We start from the raw sequence: 14,523 nt of genomic DNA, 5'->3' as shown, positions 1-14,523 counted from the left end.
TAAATTGTTAGAAAGTATCAATGGAATATTCCAAAATGCCTACATTTTTTGTGCCCTGTACATGTTTTGTCATTTCAGCCTGCCCGAATTTCCACCAGTAATCGCTCTGAAGCCATGTTTACAATCAATCGAGTCCAGCCCCGTGACACAGGAACCTGGGTTTGCAGTGTGCAGACAGTGGCAGGAATGGCAGAGAAACCATTTCAAGTTACAGTCAAAGGTAAAAGCAAGAATCTCAAGTCTCTTTCTCTCTCTAATTTTAAGCACAGCTTTACCATCTAACATGGCAGGGCCTTCTGTTCTCTTCACTGTAGGATAGTGTCTGAATAAATATCTACAGTCAGAATATGAACAGAAACCCTACATAAGCAACATATTAATTATGTATATTGAAAAAATAAGTGTGAGGTAAGGTTTAGAAGAACAACCAAGTTGTTTTGTTTTGTTTTGTTTTTTAAATATCTAAACTGTCAGTTTTAGGGTGTAGAGCCCTATCCATTTTGTGAGACTTTTGAAGAACACCTCCCATTTCCCTAGAGATTAAGATTAAGGATATACCAGAGTCTTACTGGTATAGGGAGCTAAAAGGCTGGTTTAATATTTGCATTCTTGTTCAGTTCCTCCTGTGCCACAGTACCCCCCAAGACTGACAGACAGTGGACATAATTTTCTCATCATTAATATCAATGCTGAGTTACATCTTGGAGATGGACCTGTTGTGTCAACAAAACTTCTGTACAAGCCAGCAAAACGTTATCAGTCCTGGATGTCTGTGGAAGGTAAGAGGACGTTCTTTAATTTCTTTAAACAGAAATTGCAGCTGCAAACTGAAACACCACCTGGTGTCCGTTCTTTATTAGACCAAAAAGACGCTACAGTGCACAGAAGTTAAATCCTTTATGACTAGATGTGTGACACTGTTAATAGTAAACATAATGTTCATGTGTATGTGGCACACCAACATTAGTCAAAAATGTATTCAGTTTACAGGAACCAAAGGTTTTCCCCTCCTTCCTTATGCACTTACTGCTGGGCCCAGCTGTTGAAAACTATGTAAGCAGCAGGTTTTCAAAAGTAGTGAGCAGAGTGGAGATGTCCTGGAGCATCTACCATCTTGCTTCATGTCAATTGTGCCCCTGGTGAGATAACTTACCAAAATATTTGTCAGGAACTGTATGGGCAAAATGAAATCTGCTTATGAGTAAGAAGAGCTCTTCCAGCTATGCTTAAACATTTTATGCGTGACTTAAAATACTATAGGAAACATTACAGGAATGTTAACAAGTAAAGAGTGACTGTTACTAATTCAGTAAAACACAGGATCTGCATACACAGTGCACACTGCTAAGCAACCAGTCCTGTTTTATCCTGAAAGAAGGGCAGATGAACAGGGGCTGGGTTGCAGCTCAACTTAAAAATAATTATTTTATAATTCTAAATAGTTTATCTTAGTAAATCAGGAAGAACAACAAAAAAAGGAGTCTTTTACCTTATATTTTCTGAACTTACTCTTTCTTAACATATCTCAGCATGCGCCATGGCTTTACTTTGTTTTGACTTTTGTTGTCAGTAAAAGGTGCTACTAAAAGACTGGACAATCTGGAACCCAAAACGGAATATCAGTTCTGTGTTCAGCTGAGTCGACAAGGGGAAGGTGGGGAAGGCCATCCTGGACCACAGGCTAGCTTCACAACAGCTGCACTTGGTAAGTCACATTTTGGCTTTTCACAAATGGGGTGTTCCAGCTGTTTTTCTCAGTGGTCTGTTCCCTGATCTCTGCCAGAGCACTTTTGTTTGAGCAAAGAAGGCTGGTCCTGAAGTAGAGTCCTTCAAAATAATCTCAGGTACAGGGATTAAAAAAAAAAAAAAAAAAAAAAAAAAAAGGAAGGGAAAAAAAACACAAAAAAGACAGCTATTATTTATTTTCCTTGATTTGGAGATGAGAGATCTGGGAATGGAAAATTTATATATTTTGTCTGGCTAGGCAGCAGGGTTGGAGGTACAAATCACTTCTTCTGCAGTTTTCCCTCTTAATATTAGATCAATTTGCTTTAGAAATGAAGAAGTTTGAAAAAGCAGGAAAGTTTTTAGTTCACTGAGGATAGATCCCAATCTGAATACAGATATACAAAATAAATAAGGATTGCTCCAGCAGCTATCTGACAAGACAACAACACAGTTGGCTTCTCACATCTAAAAAATACATCTGCAACACCAGCTCATTGAAGACAACCTTTTGTTGACACAACAGCTGTTAATAAGATACTGTGGCACTATCAATATCTCTTAGATGTAACTTCTACTGAGTTGTGTGGGGTGGCTGAATTACTCTGTCACCCCAAGCTAGGGCAAGCATTTGGGATTAACTGGTACCCCTATTTCAGCTTACATACCAGACATGAAATGTTGTTCCCTGTTTCACTGTGGCTTTTCCAAGGTCTTCCTCCACCAGAAGGTCTCACTCTCTTTCCAAAAAGTATGACATCCCTGAATTTGTCATGGCATCCTTTAACACTGAGGACAGAGGATGACATTCGTGTTGAAGTGGAAAGGAAGAGCGTGAATGACAACGGTGACGAGAGCAGTGTTATTACTCAAGTGCCAGGAAATATGTCCACCTTGATCATTAAAGATCTTGAGCCTAGACAGCAATACATGTGCAGGGTACGGGTGAACACCAGGTCCCAAGGAGAATGGAGCAACTATCTGTATGCATGGACTTTCAGTGACAGTAAGTGCTGATTCACATCCTTCTGTTTAATTCTTCATCTTTCCCCCAGTGATCAGACTAATTGTCACTTGATGACTACATTGAATATAATCCTTTGTTTTTATAACACTTAGTTCCTGATGATCAGTTTTGGTTGTTACTGCTATTGTTTTGAAAGAAATTCTTTTGTTGGAAATTATCAGGAACTAATAATGACTTTTTTTTAACGGAAAAAAAAAGGCTTAAGAATCCACATCTTCACTTCAGTGCAATTCACGCTTCTGACACACATAGCAATTTTTCCTCCTCAGAATGATGGGCCATCAGAGTTCACTACTCCAAGCTCTTTTATTACTCAATTCAGCTATGACAATACAGAAATAGTCAGCACTTAAAGAAGAAAAGATGCAATGCAAGGTAAAACCCTTGTGAGCAAAGAGTAGTTAAGTGGTCTACACTGAAGACTACCCTTGAATTCCCTGAGTATGAGCAATGTGCTTTCATAACACCACAACAAATGCCCCATCTGCATGAAGTACCATCTAAACAGCTCTCCATCTGAATGGCTGATGGGTGCCACTGCCCATACCACACGCTGGAAAGATGTTCTTCTTCCTCCTTACAAGTCATGTGAGGATGCCCTCACTGAGATCCTACATGTATTAACAGAAGTATCAATGGCTGTCATGGGACACTCCAGTTTCCTGAGCTCTGATGCCAAACCGCAGTAAGAAAAGTATAAGGGTACTGTTTTCCAGGAGAAGGTACTTAACTTAGCAGTCATGGTTGCGTCCACAAGTGTAGTACTCACCCCTCCTAGTGGTTTTCTCATTAAATGTTTGGAAATGTTGGAACTGATTTCCCTTCTTTCTAACAGGCTGTGTCCTGACAGGTAATTGTTCCTTAAAGCAATGAAAGTATGGGACATGGGAATTACAAGGGAATGTTGATTCAGTATAGAAAGAAATGAACCCTTTCTGCATTAATCTGAAAGCAATTTTGGTGTGCTAGCATACAGACCAGAGAATGCATGTCTTCATCCAAAGACAGTATACCAAATGGCACTCCAACCTCTGGAGTACTACTACTACTACTACTACTACTACTACTACTGAGTACTACAACAAGGGTGGTAGCACATCAAGTTCATAAAACTTGCATTCAGTTACCATAACTCATCAACAAAATCCTGCTTCTGTTTAGCACAGCAAAAGAGGCGAGGAAAGTGTTTTGCTCTCTGTGGGAAGGAGAAAGACATGGATGTATACTCCAATGCTCTGTGTGTTTGTGTTTGTTCTCAGGAATCCCTCCTGCACCATACAACATCAGATTTTCTAACACCACAGACACATCCTCAGTCATCTCTTGGACAGCTGCTGAGGGTCACTCCATCTCCTCCATCATCATCAGCTACAAAATTTATGGCAAGGCTGAGTACAACCACATCGATATTATCATAAAGAACACCAGCATTACTCAATATCACCTCAAGGGCCTTGAGCCAAACACTGTGTACCAGGTTCAGATTAATGCTCAAAACAACATTGGCTTGAGCAACCCAAACACATCGTTTGAACTGAAGACTCTTCCAGAAACTAAAGGTTGGTTAATCCACCATGCTAAACCTGCACAAACCAGGTCTAGTTAGCTAAGATGGGGTCATAATATTAACTTTTTAACTTTAGTTTTCCTCTGCTCTTAGCTTTGACATACAACACAGCACCACTGAAATTCAGTTCTTAGTTCACTGCATGCCACTGGTGAAGTGACAACATTCACAATTTGTGTGTATCCACTAGAAAGGGCCCAGAAGCTTATAAATTAAAGGATCTTCATATAACAGGTCTATTAGATCACTGAAAGTTACCTCAACTCTGCTCTGACAGAATGCAGCAAAATCTGTAGGTGCTTATACACCCAAAATTCAGTAAGCATCCATAGTATGTGACATTTTTGGAAAGCAAAGAGATGTATCCTTGTGTCTTTAAACAGTTTATGAGATAGGACTATTTAGCTATACATTGCTAATGTATAGCTAAATTCAGAATAACCTGGGAATAATGATGAACTCCTTATGTGCTTCCTCAACAGCTCCCTATGAATCAAAAGGAGGCAAAATGCTGCTTATTGCTATCCTTGGCTCTGCAGGGATGACCTGTGTAACAATTCTCCTGGCCTTTCTCATCATGTTGCAGTTAAAGAGAGCCAACTTCCAGCGTCGAATGGCTCAGGCTTTCCAAAATGTGGTGGTGGGTTTCCAGCTTTCCTGTGTCAATATGATTATTAACTTTAGCTCACCTTTTCCTGTTTTTTTTTTTTTGTTTTTTTTTTTTTTTTTTTTTTTTTTTGTTTTTTTTTTGTTTTTGTTTTTGTTTTTTTTTTTTTTTTTTTTTTTTTTTTTTTTTTTTTTTTTTTTTTTTTTTTTTTTTTCCCCAATTTTTTTTTTCCTGGCCTTCCCAATTACTGTCTTCTATTCATGTGTGTAAGTACTACTGTTGTTGTAAAACTTTTCTCCTAGTGAGCCCGGAGCTAAAGGAATCACAGATATAGGCTATGAGGTAGAAAGGTTGGCTTGAAAAAAGTTGCACATCATTTCCCTTGCTCCCTTTTCTGCTTTGTCACCCCTGTGTGTGACAAGTACCAAGCCAGACAGAAGGGAGGAGCCTGTTCTTCCTATGTGAAGTCACACTGATTTTAAAAGCTACTGTATATTTAAAGCTGCTTTCGAGCATCAGCACCTGCTGGTGAATGCTCGTCCATTTTCAGTCTGGGGACAGCACACCAGGGACCAGTCAATGGTGGCATCATAGTTCTGGCTGTGAGGAAATTGCTTAGGGCTGTAACATTACATGGAGATCTCTCTCTCTTTACGCACATGCACGTATTTGTATCCTGCTGTAGTCCCTTTATCACTCTGCTTTCCGATGCTTTTCTCTTACTTCAGAAGGGAATCTGTGAAGCAAAATGAAGCTGGGCCAAAGAGTTCCTTCATACGTACCTGAATAGGTTGTTTCATAAACAGGGAGACGGGGATTCATCTAAACAGATGATCAGTCCCCAGCCCACACAGAACAGCTTTGGCTGCTTGTCCTGAAACTTTTCTCACAGAAGTATTTAGTGAGAATGTGTAACTGAGGAGATGTCTCCTGGAGATAGAGATGTCTCCTTATGGAAAAGATAATTTCCTCTCCCTTTTTATTTCCTTTCTACTTCTTGCATCACTCTTCCTACTGGACCTAACCAACAGAATTTAATTAAGCCTAATATGAGATAAATCTCAAACCTGAGACTTAAATCAGGTTTTTAAATCAGGTTTTTAAATCAGGTTTTTAGAGACTTTTTAGATTAGTTTTTCATTTTATTTTTGCCCATGTCCTTCATCTCCAAGATGATTATAAATCTGCTCAGGTGGCCCAGGTCTAAAAAGGTACTTACACATAAATTATGAGTCTGAATAATGTTGTGCATCTGAGCAGAACTGCTTGTTGTAGTTTGTGTCTAAAGTAGGTGTAAATGCCTAATGTACTCACTTATGTGTAAGTAAGGGATGGATTGGGCTCTGTTTGTGTGTGTAGATGAGTGAACACACAGGTTTTTGGTAAATGTAATGAGAGCATTGCTCAGTGAGGTAGAAATCACAGTTAATGTCATTTGCTTAACTCTGTTGCAGAGGGAAGAACCAGCTGTACAGTTCAACTCAGGTACTCTCACCCTGAGCAGGAAAGCCAAAAACAGTCCAGACCCCACTATATATCCAGTTCTTGAGTGGAATGACATAAAATTTCAAGATGTTATTGGGGAAGGCAACTTTGGGCAAGTCCTGAAAGCACGCATTAAGAAGGATGGCTTACGCATGGATGCTGCAATAAAAAGGATGAAAGGTAGTAAAGACCACAGATTCTGTGACTTAAGAATTTTCTTAGCTGTTTATTTCAAGAGTTTCTCTGTCATAACAAATGCTTAGTAGCCCTCTTCTAAAGCTAAAATAAATATTCAAAGTTGCTATTTAAGTTGTATTAGCTGTTACCTGGCCAAGAGCTGTCAGACTTTATTTCTGAACGGTCAGGTTGATTTCCATTTCTCCTTAATGGTTAATATCATTAGGTATCACGTATTTTTCAATTCATTGGTCAGAATGAACCTCATGTGAGTTCATCTGCATAGTGGGATGCATTTAGTAGAGTAAAGCACAGAGCTAGTCTTGGGGCACAGCATTTGCTCATCCTGCTTTACCGTAGCCATTCAGAGACAACCATATCTATACGTACACACACCATGAGGGTCATTCATTTCCTTCTTATTCACTGGCATGACCACTACGTTCCAGACAGAACTACAGCAATGCTGCAAGAATGTACACATTTTATTGCAATTCACTAGATCATTATCTAAACAAATTGAGAGACACTCTTAAGTAAAACGATTAATTTAAGAAGAGCCAAGGTCTGCATGCAGGCAGAAATAAATCAACAGCACACATATGGAAAGATTTTTAAACATCTAGTTTTCACATTATTTGCTACAACATTTTACATTGTCAAGTAGAAGAGAAGTGACATGGTCTATTAAGATGCAGATTGCTGTTAGAGACATTAGGTTCTGACATTTTTCCTTTGATTGAAAATTTTCACTTTTTTCAGTAAATACTAGTGTACCTTAAACTTTTTCTCCTTTTATTGGGGCTGAAGCAGTAATGTCCCAGGCAACTCAGAGTACTCATAATTAAAAACAACATGGTTATAAATTCAGTTCAAAGGAAAACATAATTGTATGCTTATTTGATTTTCAGAGTATGCATCAAAAGATGATCACAGAGATTTTGCTGGAGAACTTGAAGTTCTTTGTAAACTTGGTCATCATCCCAACATCATAAATCTTTTGGGAGCATGTGAACATAGAGGTAAGATACTCTTGAATACGTGAACTTTAAAATCCCCCATAGTACAGGCCATATAGGCCATAGAATCTGTAGCTCATAAGCAGGTCTACCTGCAACATTTGTTCAAAAGACAAAGAAACTTGTGTTTCGAAACACAAACTATCTTACAGAACTTATGTTCATCAATAGATCTAAATTCTCCTCTACTTCTAAAAATTAGCCTGTTTGGTGTTTCCCCTCCAGTGTGTTTTACATTATCACCTTTTTTTCACTCAAGGCAGACTATTACTGACGACCTTTAAGTTTGTGATATGCTCACTATCTGATGTTTCATTAGGATATCTTTACCTTGCTATTGAATACGCCCCCCATGGAAATTTACTGGACTTCCTTCGGAAAAGCAGAGTACTAGAGACAGACCCAGCATTTGCTATTGCCAACAGTACTGCATCTACACTTTCCTCTCAGCAACTTCTGCATTTTGCAGCAGATGTTGCCAGAGGGATGGATTACTTGAGCCAGAAACAGGTCAGTCTTCAATGCTCTACCCACTGAAAGCAAAGTAAATAATTTTTTTGAGACTACGCCTTTTAATGAAATCAAAATAAGGTTTTAATTTTAGCTTCTATAGCACTCACTGGATGAGCTTTATTTTCCTGTCTTCACTTAATCCTGTCAGATCCCATGTCATGGGGAATCATGAAAGCAGCACTAACACTTACAAACAACATGGTGGTTAACTGCTTTCATCTTCAGATAAAATTTTAAATGTTCTTAGTAGTGACATACCATGGTAATTCATTGTTTTGTGTTCTTACTCTGAATGTTTGCCACTTTTAATATAGCAGTAAAGTAAAACATGTAAAAGCTCACTGATATTGAGGTGTATTTATTTTAGTTTATTCATCGAGATTTGGCAGCAAGAAACATCTTGGTGGGGGAAAATTATGTTGCAAAAATAGCTGACTTTGGTTTATCAAGAGGTCAAGAAGTTTATGTGAAGAAGACCATGGTAAGGATCAAAACCAACTGATACAGGCTGTTTTCTTGTTTCCTTCTTTGTGTTTTCATATAAACAAAAATGCAAACTTATGGTTATTACAGAACTGATTATTTAAATGTTATTCATGAACATGTAAAATATATATATCATGTTTATTAATATACACACGTTACTTGCAAATAAATTCTTTACCATGTTTATAATATAAAATGCAATTTAAAATTATTTATGTGAATATGGGTGACAGTAAGATAGCTGAGGCAAGCTGGTCTAATTCTATTGAGCAAGGACAAAGTCAGCAAGAGAGTAACCAGCAAGACAGTAGGTGTGTCAAGATCTGTGAACTGAAAAAAACAAAGCTAATGCTTTGTAATATCTGAAAGAGGGAGATGTGTAATAAATATCATGTAGTTATAGACCAGAAATAGGACTGTGTTGGCAAGTCAACAGGGTTAGTCAGAGGCATGTATCATAAGACATCACTTAGGTATTATTTACATTTTGTCTTGATGCTGGTTGCATAATTTTTTTGCTAGCCTTAGTGTGAACTGTCCCTTTGGGAAGGAAATAATAAAATAATGGAATGGCTTGTGTTTGGAAGGGACCTTAAAGTTCATGTAGTTCCACCCTCCTTGCTGTGAGCAAGGACAGGTTACTCAGAGCCCCATCCAACCTGGCTTTGAACACTTCCAGGGATGGGCATCAACAGCTCATCCAGGCAACCTGTGCCAGTGCCTCACCACCCCCACAGTAAAGAATTTCTTCCGTAAAAATGCGTGACTTGAATAATTTATTTACTTGATAAAATTTCCTTGCATAAAGTCAGTTTTCATTAATGTAATACAGAACAATTGATGGCATACAAATTGCAGTACTGCTGTTTCAACCACCAACAAATAAACTTTCATGAAATAATTTCCAGGGACGGCTTCCTGTGCGATGGATGGCGATTGAGTCTTTGAATTACAGTGTTTACACCACAAATAGTGATGTGTAAGTATATGTTCAAGTGGCATTTTTAAAAGAAATATTTTTCAATAGCAAGGAAAATTTGATAGTCACTGTTAAGTCAAAACACTCAGTGGTCATGTCAGCTTGAGTGAGCAAAAGAAAGCAAAAATATTAAAAGTCACAACAAAAAATTTCCTTTAATTTCTTCATCAGTGTCTGACCAAGTTGTGTATTCCCAAGCTACTTGGATTTGGACCAATACTTGAGCTACATCTCTCATTTGAAATCAGAAACCTTATGAATCTTTGTGAGACCCAGAGGAACTTGGTATTTTAGTTAGTAAAACTGAAAATTATATTTGGGAAAACCTGTAAATACAATATTTGCTGAGAGCTCCCAATCTAATGAAGTTCTCTGGTTGACTCAGAGTGGATTAATTTTGCTGCTTTCTGATTCTGTGTGCCCTATCATTATACAAATTTTTATGAAAAATGTGGAAGAATGTATCACACTTCTCTGTGTTACTTGAATACTAGCAAAACTATCTACCATTTAAAAATATTAAATCTTGTTGAATTCGTGTTGCACTTTATAATATCCCTCTGTTGCAGATGGTCATATGGTGTCCTGTTATGGGAAATTGTTAGTTTAGGTAAGTATTTGAGTTTTGTACTGCACAAATAAGCAATCTGAGCCAAGCCAATTCTATTCATTCAGTCTTTTAAATAATATTGCTTCACAACATGTTTCATTTTTTTTTGTTTGTTTCATTCTATTAAATTTTATTTAGCTTCAGTATGCTTGGAAATGCAATTTTCCATTTTAAATGAGAAAGAGCCATAATGTTCATATTTTCATTGCACTATAAAACCCAGGCCATACCTAAATATAAACTTGAGCATATCACATTATATATAGCCTTAATCCAATATGTTTTGAGTTTGATGTGTGGCTTTTCCTCAGCCTTTCTGAGTTTTAAGTCAAGACTTATATTTTAATGACGTTGAGGGGTGGGGGAGTAATCATCTCCTACTCCAAATATTATTGAAGAAAATTCAAATAAAATTTAGAGTAGGTTTCTGCACACACCTCTATTCATAACAATTGTGACACAGCCTCAAAACATTCAATATCATTATTTTACACCTCCTCTATGATTTACTCTGGACACGTGCCCCACGGTCTGCTGTCCAAAAGGTACACATTGAATACTGGACTAATCATGAACTCTGGATTCCTAATTTGTTTCCAGCTTTCCTTACTAAATGGGTTTGCGCTAGATATGGATGGGAACTAACAAACTGCAGTGTGGAAAATCAAGTCTAAACAACCAAACACCTGCAGAAAGGAGCAAAACCAGCTTGACAGTAATAGCTCCATGAGTCCCTACCTGATCCTGTTAGTGCAATGCTAATGAAGGAATGACTTGCCTATTGACATGAAAGCTATTGAAAAAACAGTTAAAATACAATCAGATGCAGGCTCTCAGACTTGTAGAGAAATTTAGGCTAGCCCCACAGGTCATAAAATCTGATACTTAGTTTAATTTTTCTCTTCAATACTGTGTATCAAGCAGTATGGAAGCACTCACAACAAAAATCTAGCTGCAAAATATTCCCTAACATTGGATGAATTTACCTTTTGCTATGTCAGCCATACTTTTCTGCTTCTACTCTGAAATTTAACTTTTTTTTTGTTAAAACCCCCTTCTGTTCATGACAATGGTTAAATTTTGCCTTAGGTGGAACACCATACTGTGGAATGACATGTGCAGAACTCTATGAAAAGCTGCCTCAAGGGTACAGACTGGAAAAGCCCCTCAACTGTGACGATGAAGTGTAAGTTACTGCCTCAGCTCCTAGCAGATACTCTGTTCTTTACATAACATGACTAGGCTTTAACTCAAAGAGAGCTTTTTTATTATTTCCGAATATAAGAAAATTCTTTTCAGATAGCAACCAGCCAGGGAAAATGCAATTTCAACTATGTATAATATGTATTTTTCTCTGAATAATGGAATGTGCACAATCTTTCAATAAGCACAAATTTGTAGCTTTAACCCACATGTCTAAACTATCAAATGTTTGATTTTTAAAGGTATGACCTAATGAGACAGTGCTGGAGAGAGAAACCATACGAAAGACCATCATTTGCTCAGATATTGGTGTCACTGAACAGGATGCTAGAAGAAAGGAAAGTAAGAATGAATCCATAGAAAATAATTAGCCATGAATAGTTTCAATATTATTGAGGTTTCTTGAGGTAATGCACCTTGCATCACGCTTTTTCTCTTTATTTCCTTCCCAGACATATGTGAATACTACACTATATGAGAAGTTTACTTATGCAGGCATTGATTGCTCCGCTGAAGAAGCTGCTTAAGAGGGGACAAATCTTCATTCATCAGTGATGCATTGAAGAAAACCAAACTTCAATCTGCTGGAGCCCAAAATGTGATATGCTGTGTAGAACTGTGTATAGCTCTAACTGTATATAATACATCAATACTGTTTTACTACAGTTATGTATGTGTATATCACACAGTAACCTCTGCCTTCACAGGCTGTAGAAGTGTATATACTGTTCAGAGCAGGAATAGACTGAAATAATGAAATCTTTCATTTCATATGCAGGGTTTTCTTTTTTTCTAGTTATGTAGATATAGTGTCTACATACATATTGTAATGCATTAGGTATTGCCGTCTTAGATTTTTTTATATTTTCCAAGAGCTACTGATAGCAAAGCGGTAACTTATTGCAGTACTCCATTTCATTTCACTTTGTTTCAAACAAAACTGCTAAGCTCAGTGCGACAATGAAAGTTGCAATCCAGTGTGCTCACCAAGGATAATTAAGACAGACTCCTGTTTGAATGCAAAAGTCGACTAGTAGAAATAGTCTACTTCAAAAATTCTATTCACACCTGTACGATACAAGGCATGCTATTGCTCTTTCATTGTCCAGTTTGATGGTCAGTATTTGCCCATATGCAAAATATATATGTATTTTGAATTGTTTAATGCCATGCAGCAACTATTATGAAGCACAGGACTGAGGAGAATACTACATGTTGTCAACCCCATTTTTACAACTGGCCTGGATATATCTGAGACATTCAATTTGTATTTCATGTAATAATTTCACTGAATAATTATAAATTACTACCTACTGTATACAAGCAAGGCTTACTTATTTTTGCTTATTTTACCCCCTTATGCAGTCTGTAGTAAGGCATGGCCTCTTGAAAATATCATAAAAAAATGCTTCAAAACAGTGATATTTGACCTGCCAGAAAGGTCTCTCATCCTTAGGTAAGACAGAGGCTTGATTGTCCTGAACTTCTGGTGTCAAGTCAACCAAGAGGGATTCAGTGGACTTATCCTATCCAAATTTCACATATCAGCTAACCTCATGTTTTGCACATATCATCCCCTCATCCCCTTGTGACTCACCAGCTTATAACTGACCATCAGACCACAGTGACTTCTCAGCTGGGTGGATCAGGTCCTCCCTAAGACTTGAAGAAAGATGCTTGAAAGAGTAAAAGACTTCCCCTTCAGATACTTACTTCGCAGATGGATGTTTGACTGGTTATGATACAGGTTTATCACAGCAGAGTATAGAGTAACATTACTACCATACACCAGGCTGACTCAAATGGAAGCACCAAGAGCCTTATTAGAAGTGAACAGGACAACAAACAAGGGTGCAGAGATGACTTGTGTGGCCACGAGACTGGCAGAACTTGCACTGGTGCTAGGCGTAAACTAGGAGTATATTGTTGGGGATTAAAATAAGTTTACTTATAGAATATTAGATATTAATTGTGTAGGTTTAATTGTAACTTGCTTACAGTTCAGCATGAGTGGGCCCTGCTCAAAACTTAGTGTAGGTGAACTTTAAATGAACTCTGTTCGTTAGCAGGAATTGCTAAGCAGGGGAGGAAAACGGAGAAAGACTGGTTATCTTCAGATAAGGGTTGAGACCCTGGAGGGCCCCAAGGTTGCCCCAAGATGGAAGATAAGAGCAGTTACTGGCACATGGACATGGAGAAAGAATCCAGTGAGGTATAAGAAGACGCTGGACCATAAATCATCACTGGACCAAGAGGCACGTGCAGGGCACGTGAAGAGTGTGTGAAAATCATGTGCACAGACTGTAAGGGTGTAAAGGCCCAGGGATTTCTCTGTTCAGGGTCCCACTCCAGGAGCACCCAGCCCAAGCTGAAATAAACCAACTCTGCCTTAGAACCTAGTCTGAACTCTTCTTTCACATTTATGGAGTGCACAGATTCACTGGATTGAGGGACAACTCCAAAACAAAAAAGAGAAACAAATTCAAATATATATTTTTCATAACAGACTCCTTGGCCAGATTTTTTTCATATTTTTTGAAGCATGGGCATTGCATTTTGCAGTCCAACTGGGTTCTTACGGATCGGTGAGGTGAATAAGAATGGATTTCCAAAGGGTGTTTTCTGTATTTCCAGGCAAAGTTGCTATCAACTTCTGCTGGAACTGCTCCACTTTATGTACAGAATTTTTCACAGGTCCAAACAGCTTGTTGTCTTGCACAATAAGAAGACACAACTGACTGTTCTGCCGCTTGGCAAATTTTTATATGGACCAAGATGTCACATAAGTAAAGAGTCAGAGAGTCATTCATCAACTCAACAGGTTTTAATACTGTCTGCATTTCAAGTGCTCAGGTCTCACTGTAATTTACCTGAAGGGCATTGAAGTGCCCTTACAAGCATTCTTCATTTAACACTGTGGCATGCATTAACTTTCTAATCTGTTGTAATATTTTTTAATTACTATTTTAAAAAACGCACGCAAAAAATCAAATGCACAGCTTCAGATGTCTCTATTCAGTCTATACATCACAGAAGTACATTAGAAGTAATAGAAACTATTAGAGACATCCATTAGTTCTATCAGACACATCCATTTGACAGTAGTTGGAGTCTCAAATAAACAA

General features: G+C 37.9%; 1 protein-coding gene across 2 annotated transcripts in view; it reads left to right on the top strand.

Moving 5' to 3' along the window:
• Window positions 1-14,003, top strand: part of TEK (TEK receptor tyrosine kinase) — a 41,245-nt gene extending 27,242 nt beyond the window's left edge. Inside the window, exons 10-24 of one of the 2 annotated variants that reach the window (XM_050329363.1) lie at window positions 79-220; window positions 618-779; window positions 1,571-1,705; window positions 2,438-2,731; window positions 4,012-4,311; window positions 4,802-4,959; window positions 6,381-6,591; window positions 7,500-7,610; window positions 7,927-8,117; window positions 8,488-8,601; window positions 9,515-9,585; window positions 10,155-10,195; window positions 11,285-11,381; window positions 11,641-11,740; window positions 11,851-14,003. In XM_050329363.1, coding sequence (XP_050185320.1) covers window positions 79-220; window positions 618-779; window positions 1,571-1,705; window positions 2,438-2,731; window positions 4,012-4,311; window positions 4,802-4,959; window positions 6,381-6,591; window positions 7,500-7,610; window positions 7,927-8,117; window positions 8,488-8,601; window positions 9,515-9,585; window positions 10,155-10,195; window positions 11,285-11,381; window positions 11,641-11,740; window positions 11,851-11,925 — 2,202 coding nt within the window. In that variant the 3' untranslated portion in view covers window positions 11,926-14,003. The remainder of the gene's footprint in view (window positions 1-78; window positions 221-617; window positions 780-1,570; window positions 1,706-2,437; window positions 2,732-4,011; window positions 4,312-4,801; window positions 4,960-6,380; window positions 6,592-7,499; window positions 7,611-7,926; window positions 8,118-8,487; window positions 8,602-9,514; window positions 9,586-10,154; window positions 10,196-11,284; window positions 11,382-11,640; window positions 11,741-11,850) is intronic. The other variant, XM_050329364.1, reaches the window with a different exon arrangement.
• Window positions 14,004-14,523: the final 520 nt, after the last annotated feature.

The sequence above is a fragment of the Myiozetetes cayanensis genome, unplaced genomic scaffold (genome assembly GCF_022539395.1).
Source record: "Myiozetetes cayanensis isolate MyiCay16 unplaced genomic scaffold, myiCay2020 scf4, whole genome shotgun sequence".
Taxonomy (NCBI): domain Eukaryota; kingdom Metazoa; phylum Chordata; class Aves; order Passeriformes; family Tyrannidae; genus Myiozetetes; species Myiozetetes cayanensis.
Note: the sequence above shows the minus strand (reverse complement) of the source record. Positions and strands in the feature narration are given on the sequence as shown.